The sequence below is a fragment of the Dromiciops gliroides genome, chromosome 3 (genome assembly GCF_019393635.1).
Source record: "Dromiciops gliroides isolate mDroGli1 chromosome 3, mDroGli1.pri, whole genome shotgun sequence".
Classification (NCBI taxonomy): Eukaryota; Metazoa; Chordata; class Mammalia; order Microbiotheria; family Microbiotheriidae; genus Dromiciops; species Dromiciops gliroides.
Genome location: NC_057863.1, coordinates 571736583 through 571751331, shown reverse-complemented (window position 1 = coordinate 571751331; position 14749 = coordinate 571736583). Strand labels below are relative to the sequence as shown.

The window sequence follows — 14749 nt, the reverse complement described above, 5'->3', positions numbered from 1 at the left end:
TTTTGTTTTTAGCACAATTCATGAAAACTATGTACTAAATCATAAAGGGATTATGGTTTGTGTCAATAGTACCCAAAACAAAGAAATCTAAGATCTTTGAAGCATGATAAAGTAAGCAATTCATCTGCCTGTAGAAATATTTTAAATAACTAGGACTGGGGCAACTAGGTGGAGCAGTGTATAGAGCACCGGCCCTGGAGTCAGGAGTACCTGAGTTCAAATCCGGCCTCAGACGCTTAACACTTACTAGCTGTGTGACCCTGGGCAAGTCACTTAACCCCAATTGCCTCACTTAAAAAAAAATAACTAGGACTAATTTGGGGAAACTAATCTGACTGGAGGAGTAATCTGGGGACTTCTGACTCACTGGCTATCTGACTGCTATCAATTTAATGTGGGCCGTTTATAAAGTTCCACCACACTGCTCCACTCCCAAAATTGATAAGCAAAAGATTAAGAAGCCTCTTAACTAAATAGTCAAAGCAGAGTTTATTTATGAGATACTATTTAAACATAAAAATGCAGGGAAATAAAAGGTACAACCTGACTGCATTCCAGTGCATCTCTTTTCACCTGCTGAGCCTGGAACTTTTTTAATACAATAAGGGCCCTAGCTGCCTCTTGCCTTAGGGTATGTTCCACTTTGACTGCTCAGCTACTTTCTTCTAACTTTCCTCTTAATCTTCTGGTCTCCTTCCAGGGGCTCTAGTCTCCGTTCCCTCCTTGTAGCCCCTTTCTGTCCGTTCCTCTCCAATCTTGTCAGTTCTCCCTCCTCCTAGTCCTTTGCCTTCTCCTGAGTCCTTCTCTGTTCTTCTAATCTTGTCAGCCCCCTCTCTCTGTTTTTCTAATCTTGTCAGTTCCCCTCTTATTCTTGTCTGCTGGCCTCCCTTAATCTTGTCCTTCTGCCTCTCCCTGCTGTCTAACTCCCAGGTCTCTATATATCTTACTTCTCTTCACCCAAATCTCAGGGCTTTTTGCTCCACCATACACACCAAGATAATCTGCCAGCCAGGGCTGCAGCTGGTGGGGCGGGGGTACGCTCAAGCCTCCCATGGGTACCACACCCAGGGCTCCAGGGACCCGTGCCCCTGCTGCATGCCTGGGACCTCGGCATGGGCTACACTAGAGCCTGGACTGGACAAGCCTGGGATCTCTTGGATAGATCTGCTCAAGGTGGAGGGAGCTGGGGCTCCCTCCCTGCAGCTGTCTGACCTGGCATCTTGTACAGTCCACAGGACTTTTTGGCTCAGCTGAAGCAGAGGGGGAGGGGCACCAGCACCTCCCACAGAGAAGAGACCCTGAGAGCCTAAGGCTTTTTAATCTCAGCCCAAAGATAGGGTCCCCAAATCAAAATTTCGACATGCCCCTGTATACATGCTTATGTGACAAATGTGTGGTAATACTGGAATTCAAAAGAAAGCGATAAGGACTAGTGTATTCAGGAGAAATTCCATGGAATAAGTAGGCCCTAACCTGTGCCTTAAACAGTAGGCAGGGTTTAAAGAGGCAGGGAAAGGGGGTGGGGGTGGGGGGCAGCTAGATGGCTCAGTGGTTAAAGGGCTGGCCCTGGATTCAGGAGTACCTGAGTTCAAATCCGGCCTCAGACACTTAACACTTACTATCTGTGTGACCCTGGGCAAATCACTTAACCCCCATTGCCCCACCAAAAAAAAAAAAAAAAAAAGAGGCAGGGAAAGAATTAGAAAAGCTTTCTTTCTGGCAAGGGGAAAACACTGGTAATAGTATAAGAGTAAAGTGGAAAATGGATACTACACTCATTTCACGTCCCAGAAAGTTATTTTTAAGCTTCTGCAACCCAGGGTTCAGTAACATGTGAAACAAGAATTGCCAGAAGAGCAGGTTAGTTTTCAAAGAGGCAGACGAACTAGAGACCAAATTGCCAACATTCACTGGATTATGGAGAAAGCAAGGGAATTCCAGAAAAACATCTACTTCTGTTTCACCACACTAAAGCCTTCAACTATTAGGATCACAATAAAATATAGCAAGTCCTTAAAGAGACAGGCATACCAGGTGATCATCTTACTTGTCTCCTGAGGAACCTGTAATGAGGGTCAAAAAGCAACAGTTAGAACTGAACATGGAACAAATGATTGGTTTAAGCTCAGAAAAGGAGTATGACAATGCTGTATATTGTCACTTTATTTAATTTATATGCAGACCACATCACTCCAAATGTCAGGCTGGATGAATCAAAAGGCAGAATGAAGGTTGATGGGAGAAATGTTAACAATCTCAGATATGTAGATGATACCACTCTAATGGCAGAAAGTAAAAAGGAATTAAGACTCTTAATAAGGGTGAAAAAGAAGAGTATAAAAGCTGCTTGAAGCGTAACATTAAAAAAAGTAAGATTGGGCAGCTGAGTGGTGCAGTGGATAGAGCATCGGCCCTGGATTCAGTAGGACTTGAGTTCAAATCCGGCTTCAGACACGACATTTACTAGTTGTGTGACCCTGGGCGAGTCACTTAACCCCAACTGCCTCACTCCCCTCTCCCCCCAAAAAATAAGGGAAAAAAGTAAGATCATGGCAACTGGTCCCATCACTTCCTGGCGTATGGAGGGAGAAGAAAGGGAAGCAGTGTCAGGTTTTATATTCACTACAGAGATCCCTGTGATGGTGACTGCAGCCATGAAATTAAAAGATGCTTACTGTGTAAGGAAAGGTGAGGCAAATATGGATAGTATACTAAAAAGCAGAGACATATTGGCAACAAGTCTGTATAGTCACAGCTATGAGTCAAATGTTTTCTTTGTTTTTGGTTTTTTGTTCTTGTTGTAGGGCAATGGGCGTTAAGTGACTTGCCCAGGGTCACACAGCTAGTAAGAGTCAAGTGTCTGAGGTCAGATTTGAACTCAGGTCCTCCTGAATCCAGGGCCGCTACTTAATGCACTGTGCCACCTAGTTGTCTCCCTAGGAGTTAAATGTTATAAGAAAAGTTGAGCACCACAGAATAAACACTTTCAACTTGTGGTGCTGGAGAAAACTTTTTAAAGTCCCTTGAACAGCAAGGAGATCAAATCAGTCAATACTTAAAGAAACTAATTTGGATTACTCATTAAAAGGTCAAATAGTGAAGCTGAAGCTTAAATACTTTGGCCATATAATAAAAAGTCAGGACTCACTGGAAAAGACCCTGATGAAGATTGAAGGCAAAAGAAGAAGGGAACAACATAGGATAAGATGGATCAATCATGTCATGGAAGCAATACAGGTAAGCTTGAACAAACTTCAAGAGACAGTGGAGGATAGAAGGGCCTGGTGTGCTGTGGTCCATGGGGTCACAAAGAGTAGGATACAACTCAACCACTCAACAACAACAAAATGGATATAGACATGGATAGAGCTGATACATATGTGTGTGTATGTAGGTTCTGGGAACAATAAGAAGCCTAAAGTGGCTAATCTAAGGTTTTATATTAAAATTTATTTTGGGAAATATTTTGGCTGGATAAGGTAAGGGCAAATTGTGAAGGCCCTTAAATGAAAGGTTAGATTGAACTTTCTTCTGAAGCCAAGAGGAAACAAGGAGTCTTTTGAACAGAAAAGCATCATGATAAAGATAGTTATTTCCAAAGTAGTGTGTAACAGAGGCAGAGAATGGACACAAAGAGACCATCAGAAGGCTACCACCACAAGCCAGGTGCTGAGCACCTATACAAGGTAGTGGCAATGAGAATAGAAAAGAACCAACTATAAAAGACACCTCTAAGAAATGTAAACACACTCTCCAAAAAAAAAAAAGTCAAATTCTAGCAATCGTATGTTTTCTTATGCCTCAGCTCTGGAAAGCAGTGAATGTTATTTTCTTAATGTGTTTTTAATTTAATTTTTAAATTGAAAGATGAAATTTTATTGGGGTAAGAGGATAGGAATCAAATACTGCATATACAGCTCCTAATTTTTCCCCTCAAAATCAAGGCTTTTATAATTACTATTCATCTTTCTTTCCTATAATCTTTTTTGCCTTGGAAAAACAACAATGTGATTGTTATTAGTTCTAACTCATAAATGTCCCTTTTGAACAATGACTAGCAGGACAAAAAATCAGGTTCCAGAAACTGTCTGATTACACCAATTGGCAGATGATTAGTCAATCAACCACAGAGCACAGTGAAGCACAGAGACAGCCAGATACAGTGGCCATCAGAGGAAGGTCAACCCACTAAAAATGCAAAAGAGAAACAAAGCCAGAATCAAGCTTCATATGGAAAATATGAGTGTGCTCAATCCTTACAGAATCAAAGACTTCTACACTGCCACCTATACTATACTAGATGGTAACTGAAATTGTTCAGGAAATTGAGCATAATTCTTCAAAACTTATCTTAAAACAGTCCTGGAATTGAATTTTCTCTTGGGTGACTGCTACAGACAGTACCACTGAGCCCCAACCCATTAAAACAAACTTGTCACTTTTGAAGGCAAATGGATACCTTTATCACTTAGATATATTTTACACAAAAGTATAAACTTTTACAAACAATAAGAACACCATTCAAACCTGCTTTCCTTTCCAACAAACTGTGCAAATTTATTATTAAATTTTTAAAGGGGGTATTTCTTTTAGATCTTTTTTCCCCAAAGGGCTGCATTTACATATTATCATAAATAATAACAAAAAACTGCTGTGGTTTCACACAAAAAAAAATTAAGAAGGAAAATAAGCTTCTCTAAAATTTGTCTGACAGGTTAAAGTATTAGAGATAGAAGAGAGCTTTGAGGTTGTCTACACCAAGACCATCATTTTAGAATTAAGTTAGCAGCAGAGTCAGGATCTGAACCCAGGATTTGTAATCTCTGACTACAATTCCAGACCATTTTCCAGCTCCCAGGTTGTCTTCTGTTCAACTAGAATGTATATCAAAGGAATAAATGCAAGGTATTTTATCAGTTTAATCAATCATTTTTCTTCAATTGTTTTTCAGTCCTGTCTGACTCTTCAGGACCTAATGTGGGGTTTTCTTGGCAGAGATACTGGAGTGGTTTGCCATTTCCTTCTCTAGCTCATTTTACAGATGAGAAAACTGGGGAAAACAGGCTTGTGACTTGCCTAGGATCATATATTTGAAACTGGCACTCTATTCATTGCTCCATCTAACTGCCCCACAATTATTTATTAAATTTCTACTATGTGCCTGTCATTGTGCTAGGCTCTGGGGAATACAAATATATTGAATAAACAATCTTATTAGCCAAGAGCTCAACATTCAAACAAGGAGACAAGGACATACCTGAGTACACATGGAATTTTAAAAAACCCTTTCAAATTAAGTTGCAGGATATAAAATAAATCCACATAAATCATCAGCATTTCTATACATGACCAACAAAGTCTAGCAGCAAGAGATAGAAAGAGAAATTCCATTTAAAGTAATGGTTGACAACATAAAATACTTAGGAATCTCCTTGCCAAGACAAACCCAGGAACTCTATGAACACAATTACAAAACACTTTTCACACAAATCAAATTAGATCTAAATAATTGGAAAAATATCAATTGCTTATGGATAGGCTGAGCAATAATAAAAATGACAATTCTACTTAAATTAATTTACTTATTCAGTGGCATACCAATCAGACAACCTAAAAATTATTTCATAAAGCTAGAAAAAATAATAACAATTCATCTGGAAGAACAAAAGGTCAAGAATATCAAGGAAACTATTGAAAAAATGCAAAAGCTTTACTATAAAGCAGCAATCATCAAAACTATTTGGTACTGGTTAAGAAATAGAGTGAAGGATCAATGGAATAGGTTAGGCACAGGAGACAGTAATAAATGACTTCAGTAGTATACTGTTTGATAAACCCAAAGACTCCAGCTTCTGGGATAGGAACTCAGTATTTGACAAAAACTGCTGGGAAAACTGGAAGATAGTATGGCAGAAACTAGGCATAGACCAACATCTTACACCTTATACTAAAATAAGGTCAAAATAGGTACATGATTTAGACATAAAAGGTGATACCATAGGTAAATTAGAAGAGGAAGGAATAGTTTGCTTCTCAGATTTATGGAAAGGAGAACAGTTTATGACCAAATAAGAGATAGAGAATATTATAAAATGCAAAATGGATGATTTTGATTACAATAAATTTAAAAGGTTTTGTATAAACAGAAGCAATGCATCCAAAATTAGAAGGGAGGCAGAAAGCTGGGAAATAATTTTTATGGCCAGTAATTCTGATAAAGGCCTCATTTCTAAAATATATAGGGAACTAAATCAAATTTATAAGAATGCAAGTCATTCCCTAATTGAGAAATGGTCAAAGGATATGAATAGGCAGTTTTCAGATGAAGAAATCAAAGCTATCTATTGCCATATGAAAAAATGCTCTAAATCACCAATTAGAAAATTCAAATTAAAACAACTCTGAGGCACTACCTCACAGCTATAAGATCGGCTAATATGACAAAAAAGGAAAATAATAAATGTTGGAGAAGCTGTGGAAAAATTGGAACATTAATGCATTGTTGGTGGAGCTGTGAACTGATCCAACCATTCTGGAGAACAATTTGGAACTATGCCCAAAGGGCTATAAAGTTGTGCATTCCCTTTGACCCAGCAATACCACTTTTGGGTCTTTTCCCCAAAGAGATCATAAAAAAGGGAAAAGGACCCACGCGTACAAAAATATTTATAGCAGCTCTTTTTGTGGTGGCAAGGAATTGGAAATTGAGGGGTTGCCCATCAATTAGGGAATGGCTGAACAAGTTGTGGTATATGAATGTAATGGAATACTATTGTGCTGTAAGAAACAATGAGCAGGTGGATTTCAGAGAAACCTGGAAGGACTTGCATGAACTGATGCTGAATGAGAAGAGCAGAACCAGGAGAACATTGTACACAGTATCAACAACATTGTGTTTTGATCAACTGTGATAGACTTGACTCTTCTCAGCAGTACAATGGTCCAAGATAATTCCAAAGGACTCATGATGGAAAATGCTCTCCACATCCAGAAAAAAAAAGAACTGTGGCATCTAGATGCAGATTGAACCATACCATTTTCTATTTTTTTTGTTTTTCTTTTTTGACGTTTTCCCCTTTTGCTCTAATTCTTTTTTCACAGCATGACTAATGGAAAAAATATGTTTAATGTGATTGTACATATATAACCTGTATCAGATTGCTTGCTGTCTTGGGGAGGGGAGGGAGAAAAATTTGGAACTAGAAATCTTATAAAAAATAAATGTTGAAAACTATCTCTACATGTAACTAGAAAATAAAATACTTTTATGATTAAAAAACCCTTTCAAATTGCATTCATACTTACTATTCTAGTCTATTTGCATAATATCACAAGAGAAAAGGAGGCACTATTATTACTTCAATTTTACAAATGGAAAAACTGAGGCATAGAGGCACTAAGCAAACAATTGCCCAAGTTTACTTTGGGTTAATGGTCGAAACAATACCAAAATCTGGATTTTCCCGTCATTGCTATTCACTGCCTCTTACTTAAGAGTTAACTATCTCAACTTGAAAAAATGTGCTAAGTTTCTAATGTTCCCCAAGAGAACAAACTTATGTTTTAAAAAATATAACTTACAGCAAAGAAAAATTACTTCATTTCAAAATTCTTCTTTAAGGCTAAGCACTAAAGATCCATTCACTCTAATAGATTTACTCAGCTCATTTGACCTGACTGAGTTTCAATGGCTGTGCAATCAACATCTGTAATAGCTATTTTTAATCACTGCATATTCACCAAGGCCTCCCAATGTTTAAGCACTGCTCTAAACACCTCTCTGCTGAGATGGATCTCAACATGTCATCGTATTTAAAAAAGGCAGATGGGACTAGACTAGTCCTTAAAGTCCTTTCTATTGCTAATATTCCACGGATTCGAAAAGGTACAGTGGCTTCTTCTCTTCTAGAGATGAGTGAAATTCCCAGCTGCACCTCGATGAGCATATGATTTGTATCTGTATCTGTGACCCGGGGAGGCTCTATGCTTCACTGTCCATTCTCAGGTCTGTACCAACAAACTACAGCTGTTAGCAGTTGAAGATGTGTCCCATGGGAAACTATAATAAACATGACCCAAACATCTGTTATCTCCAGAGGAGCAAGAGCAGTAAAGAAGAATGGAAAACTTCAGCTACATTCCTAGTAGTGTAGATACAACAATCCATTATGGAAACCGACCCATTTGCTGGTAGGTATATGTAGCTGGAAATTGTCCCATGGACCCTGGACAATTTAAAGAAATATTTAGGGCCATTCAAAGCAGAAAGTATTACTGATTCTTTCTATAAGCAGGATAAGTCAAAGTCATGCTCAAATGGGAAACTCATCTGCTATCTTTCTCTGCTTAAAGTCAAATTTCTCAGTCTGAATATCACAAGTATCTTTTAATAGGTTGTTGTATTTAACATTATATTTGTCTGTCTTGTGTGACCAATGAGATGTTAAAAACCTGAAGGGCAAAGACTCATATCCCCTTGGAGAATCTTCCAAATATCAGAAACTCTGGAAATATTTTTTTTAATTTACTTTTAACGTAATTCAGCCTGACATAGTAGAAGAACACAAGATTGAGTCTGAGTCCAGGGGCATATATTTTCTAACCGTGAGACACTAAGGCTCAATTTCCATCTGTCAAGTGGGGATAAGACCACTTCATGGAATTGTAGTTAAGAAAAGTTTTTGTAGAACTTAAAGCTTTTAGAAATGAGGAAATATTATGTAGTAGTCGTTGATTTGCTTTGAAATTATATGCAAAGATGGAGATGGATGACTCTTAAATTTCAGTAACTTAAATATTTCCATTTCTAATAAGCCTCTAATTCTATTTCCATTTCTGTTTTGGTCTCTAATGATATTTTCCAGCAACTGGTCTGGGCTGATTAATTCACTGGAGGATAGGTGCTTTGCATATAATTTTTCATTAATTAGTACAGTGTGCTAACAAGGTGATTCTGTTAAGTTTTACAGCAATTTTAAAATAAACTTCATTGTAGCTATACAGTGAACAATTAGCCAAAAGTGTCTTTTTCCTTCTTCAGTTAATTTATCACATTCCCACATCCATAGGAAAACACTAATACACTTTTCCTGAGATTGGTCTTAGAAGATTGTGCATTATTATTTACTTATTATTAATAATGCTTTATTTTGGCCAACCATTAGTAACAACTAAACCTCAGGGAAATGACTAATTCTGATTCTAACTAGCTGATCCTCAACACCAGCTCCAGCCCTACAAAGGAAGCACCAACCAGCTCCTTAACTGTGAACTGGGTCTCAGAAGCCGGTAGATGGCAGTCAAAGCTGGGCTGGGACAGAACTCTAATCTGGCAACAAAATTTCTTCATCTGCTCCCTTAACAGCTTTCCCAAAGAGTTAACACAAATCAAACGGAATCCGTCTTTAAAACATAAATCAAACTGTAACTTTAGAGAAAGCCGCCCCCCCTTTTCTTTTTAAAGGGCTATGAAAAAGCCTTGTCTTTAATGAGTATATTAAGCTCTGCTGGTGCTAAATATGTTTCTGTCTGTTTACTTTATCTGATCCCTGGACCCAAGGGAAGCATTATAGCATTTCAGATTGGGGAGAGGGCTTGGATTTGGTACTGGGCACTTCTTAGTGGGGAAAAAAAAAAATCTCTATAGAAATGCAGGTGGGTCCTATTTGCACAATTTAGAATCTTACTCAGAGTTGCCCGGGTCTGTGGTGTCAAACAGGTAGCTCCCACTTCCAAGTATGTCCCGAGGCAGATCAAAATGTAATTGGGAACGTTTAACAAAACAAAAATATAACAGAACATCAATAGTGTTAACATGTGGTACTCTAAGTCAATGTGGCCAACAGGGATCCTTATGTACAACTGAGTGTCCCCATTGGACACTGCTGGTTTAGACACCAGAGGTTAAATGATTTGCTCAAGGTCACACAGGCAGGATGGGTCAGAGGTGACAGTTGAACCTAGATTTCCCTGATTTTTCACCCCATTCACTATGCTATGGAGAAAAGTATTTACACTAAAACCTGAAACAGAGTGTCCTAAACCTAAATGTTGTACATTTGAGAATTAACAAATATACTTTTGGCTCCATGGATTAGAGTTCCCATCTTTAAAATTTTAATAATTGACATGATAGAGGCAAAAGGAAGGATGGACTCTTCCAGTGTGAGGTTCATTATCAAGTATTTCAATATCCACAAATTTCTATGTCCCCTCCCCACCCGATGCTCTCTGCCCTATGTAATCTTACAAAAACAGTTGTCAGATTACTTCTTTATCATGCAAACTTTTTCACCATCTACCATATAAAACGTTTCAGTTTGCTGTGTTTTTGCCAAGTACTTTGTCACCAACTTAAATTTACTGCAAGAATAGATGGCACTTACTGAGGCTGAATTGCTCAACTAAATACAGTGAGCAGCCTGTTTCCCTCTTATTAGATGTTATACCATCAAAATTACCATCCCATAAAAGAGCAAAAACACTTTTGACTTCCAGCCAATATTTTCAAACCTCCGTTCACAATTCCACTTGCTCATTCTCTCCACTGAGCCAACGAGACCACGTTGTTCCAACCTCCACCCTGTCTTAAAGCATTGGGTGACTGCTAAGGTTTGAAACAAGGGCACAGTGAAAGGAATGTCCACCTCATTGTACTCCTATGGGCATTACCAAGCTCAGTTATTTTAAATATCTCAAATGCTAGCCTCACCAGAAAAAGCTAAAGTCAAAAAAACAACAACAAAGCTAAAGTGGTCGATCTTTTCCTCATGTCCAAGTGAATTCAAAGTGGCGTTCCCAGCCTGCCAATTCAAGCCCAGAATAAGAGGACTTCATTACAAAGGGGCATTTTCAAGGAACAACTCCAATTCAAGCCCAGAATAAGAGGACTTCATTAAAAAGGGGCATTTTCAAGGAACAACTCCAAACCGAATCTATCACATAAAAACTAAAACACAAAGGCAACAAAATAAAATCTCTAACTTCACCCCCATTATTTTGAGGCCTTTCTACAGCCTAAAGGGTTTTTTAAGAAAGGAAACTGCCCCTTTTCTCTCCTCCCCCCCCCAATAAAAAGAGGAATTCAAAAGACAAGCGTAGATTTTCACTTCTTTTTTTAAGTACTATGTGTGTGTGTATAATACATATCTGCATCCAAAAATTTTGCTTTCAATTTCAAATATACATCAATAGCTACTTCACTTTTAGAGGCTTCAGTTTCCTCAAATGAGAAGGCTGTGCTAGTGATTACCTCTAACGTCCCTTCCAGCTCTAAAGGTACCATCTTGTTACATATTTTGATTACAAAAGTTCTATCATCTAATTGACTGCTCAATGCAAAAGAAACATTTTTGTACCTACTTAGACAAAAGGGGCAAGAGCCAACTTCAACATCCCTTGAAGCTTAAGCTCTCTAGGCTCCAGATCTCTAAAATGGGCATAAGAACACTAGCAGTACTTACCTCTGGGGCTTGTGTCTAGATCAAATGAAATAGTGTACCTGAAGCACTATGCAAACTTTAAGGTGCTATACAGGATGTCCTAAATCTTGGTGTAGCTGTAAGCAATTAAGTCTTGAAAACTGTTGGGAGGGGCGGTATAAATGCCAGATGTTATTACCATCATCATCAAAGATCACATAGTAGGTACTTAATAAAGTTGGTCGAATTGGACCAAAATTTTAATTTGATCCTATGTGGTTAAACATAGTTCTGTTCTTAATAATCTAACAGCATGTATAAAACAAGAAGAAGGATGGTTACCAAAGAAAGATCCAACTGTAATAATTCATCTTGCTTCTGCACCAATGAAAGGGTAACATTCGGGCATATAAAGAACACTCAAAAGCATGGTTGCTTTCAAAGAGAATCCCATGCAACAGTTTTTAAAACTGGGTGACTATCTCTAGTAGGGTTGAATTATAATAAACTACCAGGCTTTATGCTGCCTGAGGGTAGGCACCGGATCTCTCTCCTCCAGAGCCCTTAGCACCTAAACACAGGCCTAAATAAATAAATGCTTATTGATTGATTGATAACTTGGCACTGAGCCATTACTCAGGGGAGCAGAAGCAGCAATGATTGTCAGAAGGGGGTAATAACGTTGCATCTCTCCTGGAGGCCCAGGAGACCCCCACCCCCAAAGGTGCTCTGGAGCCTAGCTTCTTAAACTGTGGGTCGAGATCCCATATATACAGGGTCGGGTAACTGAATGTAAGGGTCTCGAACAATCTGGCAACAATAAAAGGTTATGTATACTTAGTTATATACCTTTATAGCCGGGGTCACGTAAAAATATCTTGGGGGAGGGGCAGCTACGTGGCGCAGTGGATAGAGCACCAGCCCTGCAGTCAGGAGGAACTGAGTTCAAATCCGACCTCAGACACTTATCACCTACTGGCTGTGTGACCCTGGGCAAGTCACTTAACCCTAATTGCCTCACCAAAAAAAAAAAAAAAATCTTGGGGGAAAAGGGGTCCCGAGTGGAAAAAGGTTAAGAAGCCCTGCTCCAGGGGAGGTATCTTCCCTCTTCCCAGCCCCCCTCCCCGCGTTAGGATGCTCAGTTTGGAGGAGCTCATGGAAGTGCCTCGGGAGGAAACTCCCTAGTGCACCAGGTGCAACCAGCAGGAGCAGAAGCCCCGCCCCTTTCCCGGGAAAATTTCCAAACGAATCCCAGGGAAGGGAATGCCGGAGAGCAGGGCCCGCACCCTGGGGAGCTCGCGCAGTCGCGTGGGAGCCGGAGCCTAGCTTCTGGTGGTGGGGGTTACAACAAAATCACGCGCGCGCACGCGTGCGCCCGCTTCCCCCTCCCCCCTTCCCCACCCCGGCCACGTGGGTCGGAGGCCAACGACTGCTTTTGGGTCCTTTACCTGGTGCAACGAGCACCCACTGATCGCAGTGAACTTCAGCCGGCCTCTTCTTGTGAGAGAGCATGTTAAAATCACCTTCTCCCCAGGAGGTTCGAGCACTTAAACCGCCCAGCTCTCTCCCCAACACCAGAGGCACTAATTAGCCGTGGGCTGGTTCGGCTGGGCCTGGATGCGGGGTTAGTTCTGCGGGTCCTTGAAAAAAATAATCTTATGCAATCGAAAAATGGCGGGAGATAGCGTCTATTCCGGCGTCCCCACCCCCACCCCCGGGGTGGGGCCCTAGTTGGAGGCGGAGCGGGGCGGGAGGAGGAGGACGGTTTGGTTACATTTAGTTTGAGGCGCGAACCCGGAGGAGAATGTGAATCTCGTGACTTTAACCATAGTTCCTCTTTCGGGCGCCAAGCCTAGGCTAGAGATTTAGAGCCTTTGCCCAAGGGAAAACAAAAAGGCCGGATGGAGTCGCTGCCACACCCCTTCCCTTTGGGGAAGGTGGTAGAGGCCAAACTCGAGCTCCCGGGCCAGGGAGATCCCGCGCGCCTCGAAGCCCGGAAGCAGAGCGCCAGCCTGCTGCTGGGCGAGCTGAGATGCCGGGCTGCTAGGGAGGAGCGAGAAGGGGAGGGGACGGCTAGGCAGCGGGCTAGACCCGGCTGCAGACCCGGGGCCCGGCCTCTGGCGCCAGCCAATAACTAAGTCTAGTTACGGCGTCACTCTGAGAATGCCCCCGATGAATTTTCGCCGAAGCTTCGCGTGTCCCGTTTCTGAGTTTGTTGTTTTCAGAAACTAGACGCGCACGCGCCCTTCCCCCTCCCCCGCGAAGTTCGAGTCCATTATCAAAGCTATTGCAGAAGGAGCAGAATGCCTGGGCATAAAAGTAGTCCCTGGGCAAGGGTTCCTAACTTGGGGTCTGTGAAATTCAAATGTGTGGATATAGAAAGTTATCCATTTGTGTATATGTATATGCATCCACATACATTTGGGCACATATATGCATACAAATATATGTGTGTGTGTGTGTGTGTATGTATATGTCCTGACTATTCTAGGGTTTTCCTTGTAATCCCATGCATTTTATTTTAACCATTAACAAATGTTCAGAAGGGTCCATATCTTTGCTTTGCTTTTCTGAGACTAGATCCCCTAATCTCGCCCTACAGGTCTGCTTTCCTGACCTGGGTTTGTTAATCCCTCTTTCAGGCAGCCTGGTGGCCCTCCACTGGGGCCTCATTTTATGGGTGCTGGGTTTAGTAATGGGCTTTAGCTGGGGAAGCTAGGTGGCACTGTGGATAGAGCAACAGCCCTGGAGTCAGGAGGACCTGAGTTCAAATGTGACCTCAGACACTTGATACTTACTAGCTGTGTGACCCTGGGCAAGTCACAACCCCAATTGCCTCACCAAAAAAAAGGGGAAAAAAAGGAATGGGCTTTAGCCCCACTGCAGTCCAGAACTCCAGAGCTCAATCGACCCACTAGCTTGGACCTCCCTCTGGAACAGAAATGACAGTCCTGCTCCATCAGGCCCAGAAAAGAACCCAGTTGTGAAACTCCTAGAATCAGTTTTAATTCAATTCAGTTTCAAAAAGTGTTGAAGCACCTACCAAGTGCAGAGCACAATGCTAGAAATAAGAGATAAAACCAAAAGTACTTTCTGAGCTAAGTGTGCACAGATGGTAAATACAAAGTAATTTCTCAAGGTCTGGGAGGTATGGAAGAGGGAGCTTCAACTGAAAAAGATAAGAAAATGCCTCCAGGAGGAAGGAAGGAGGTACCAGCTGAGCCTAGTCTAGGCAACTCATCCGGTTGAGTTTCTCTGCTCCTGGTTTTGTGGTTGAAACGTTAAAGTAAATTGTTGAGGTTCCTATAGAAATTGGAATGTGCTGTTGT

At 40.8% G+C, this 14749-nt stretch overlaps 1 protein-coding gene across 2 annotated transcripts in view; it reads right to left on the bottom strand.

The window, feature by feature from the left end:
- Positions 1 to 13118, bottom strand: part of RNASEH2B (ribonuclease H2 subunit B) — a 93267-nt gene extending 80149 nt beyond the window's left edge. For both annotated transcript variants that reach the window (XM_043991263.1, XM_043991262.1), the window contains exon 1: positions 12869 to 13118. In XM_043991263.1, the coding sequence (XP_043847198.1) occupies positions 12869 to 12932 (64 nt within the window). In that variant the 5' untranslated portion in view covers positions 12933 to 13118. The remainder of the gene's footprint in view (positions 1 to 12868) is intronic.
- Between the last annotated feature and the right edge of the window lie 1631 nt (positions 13119 to 14749).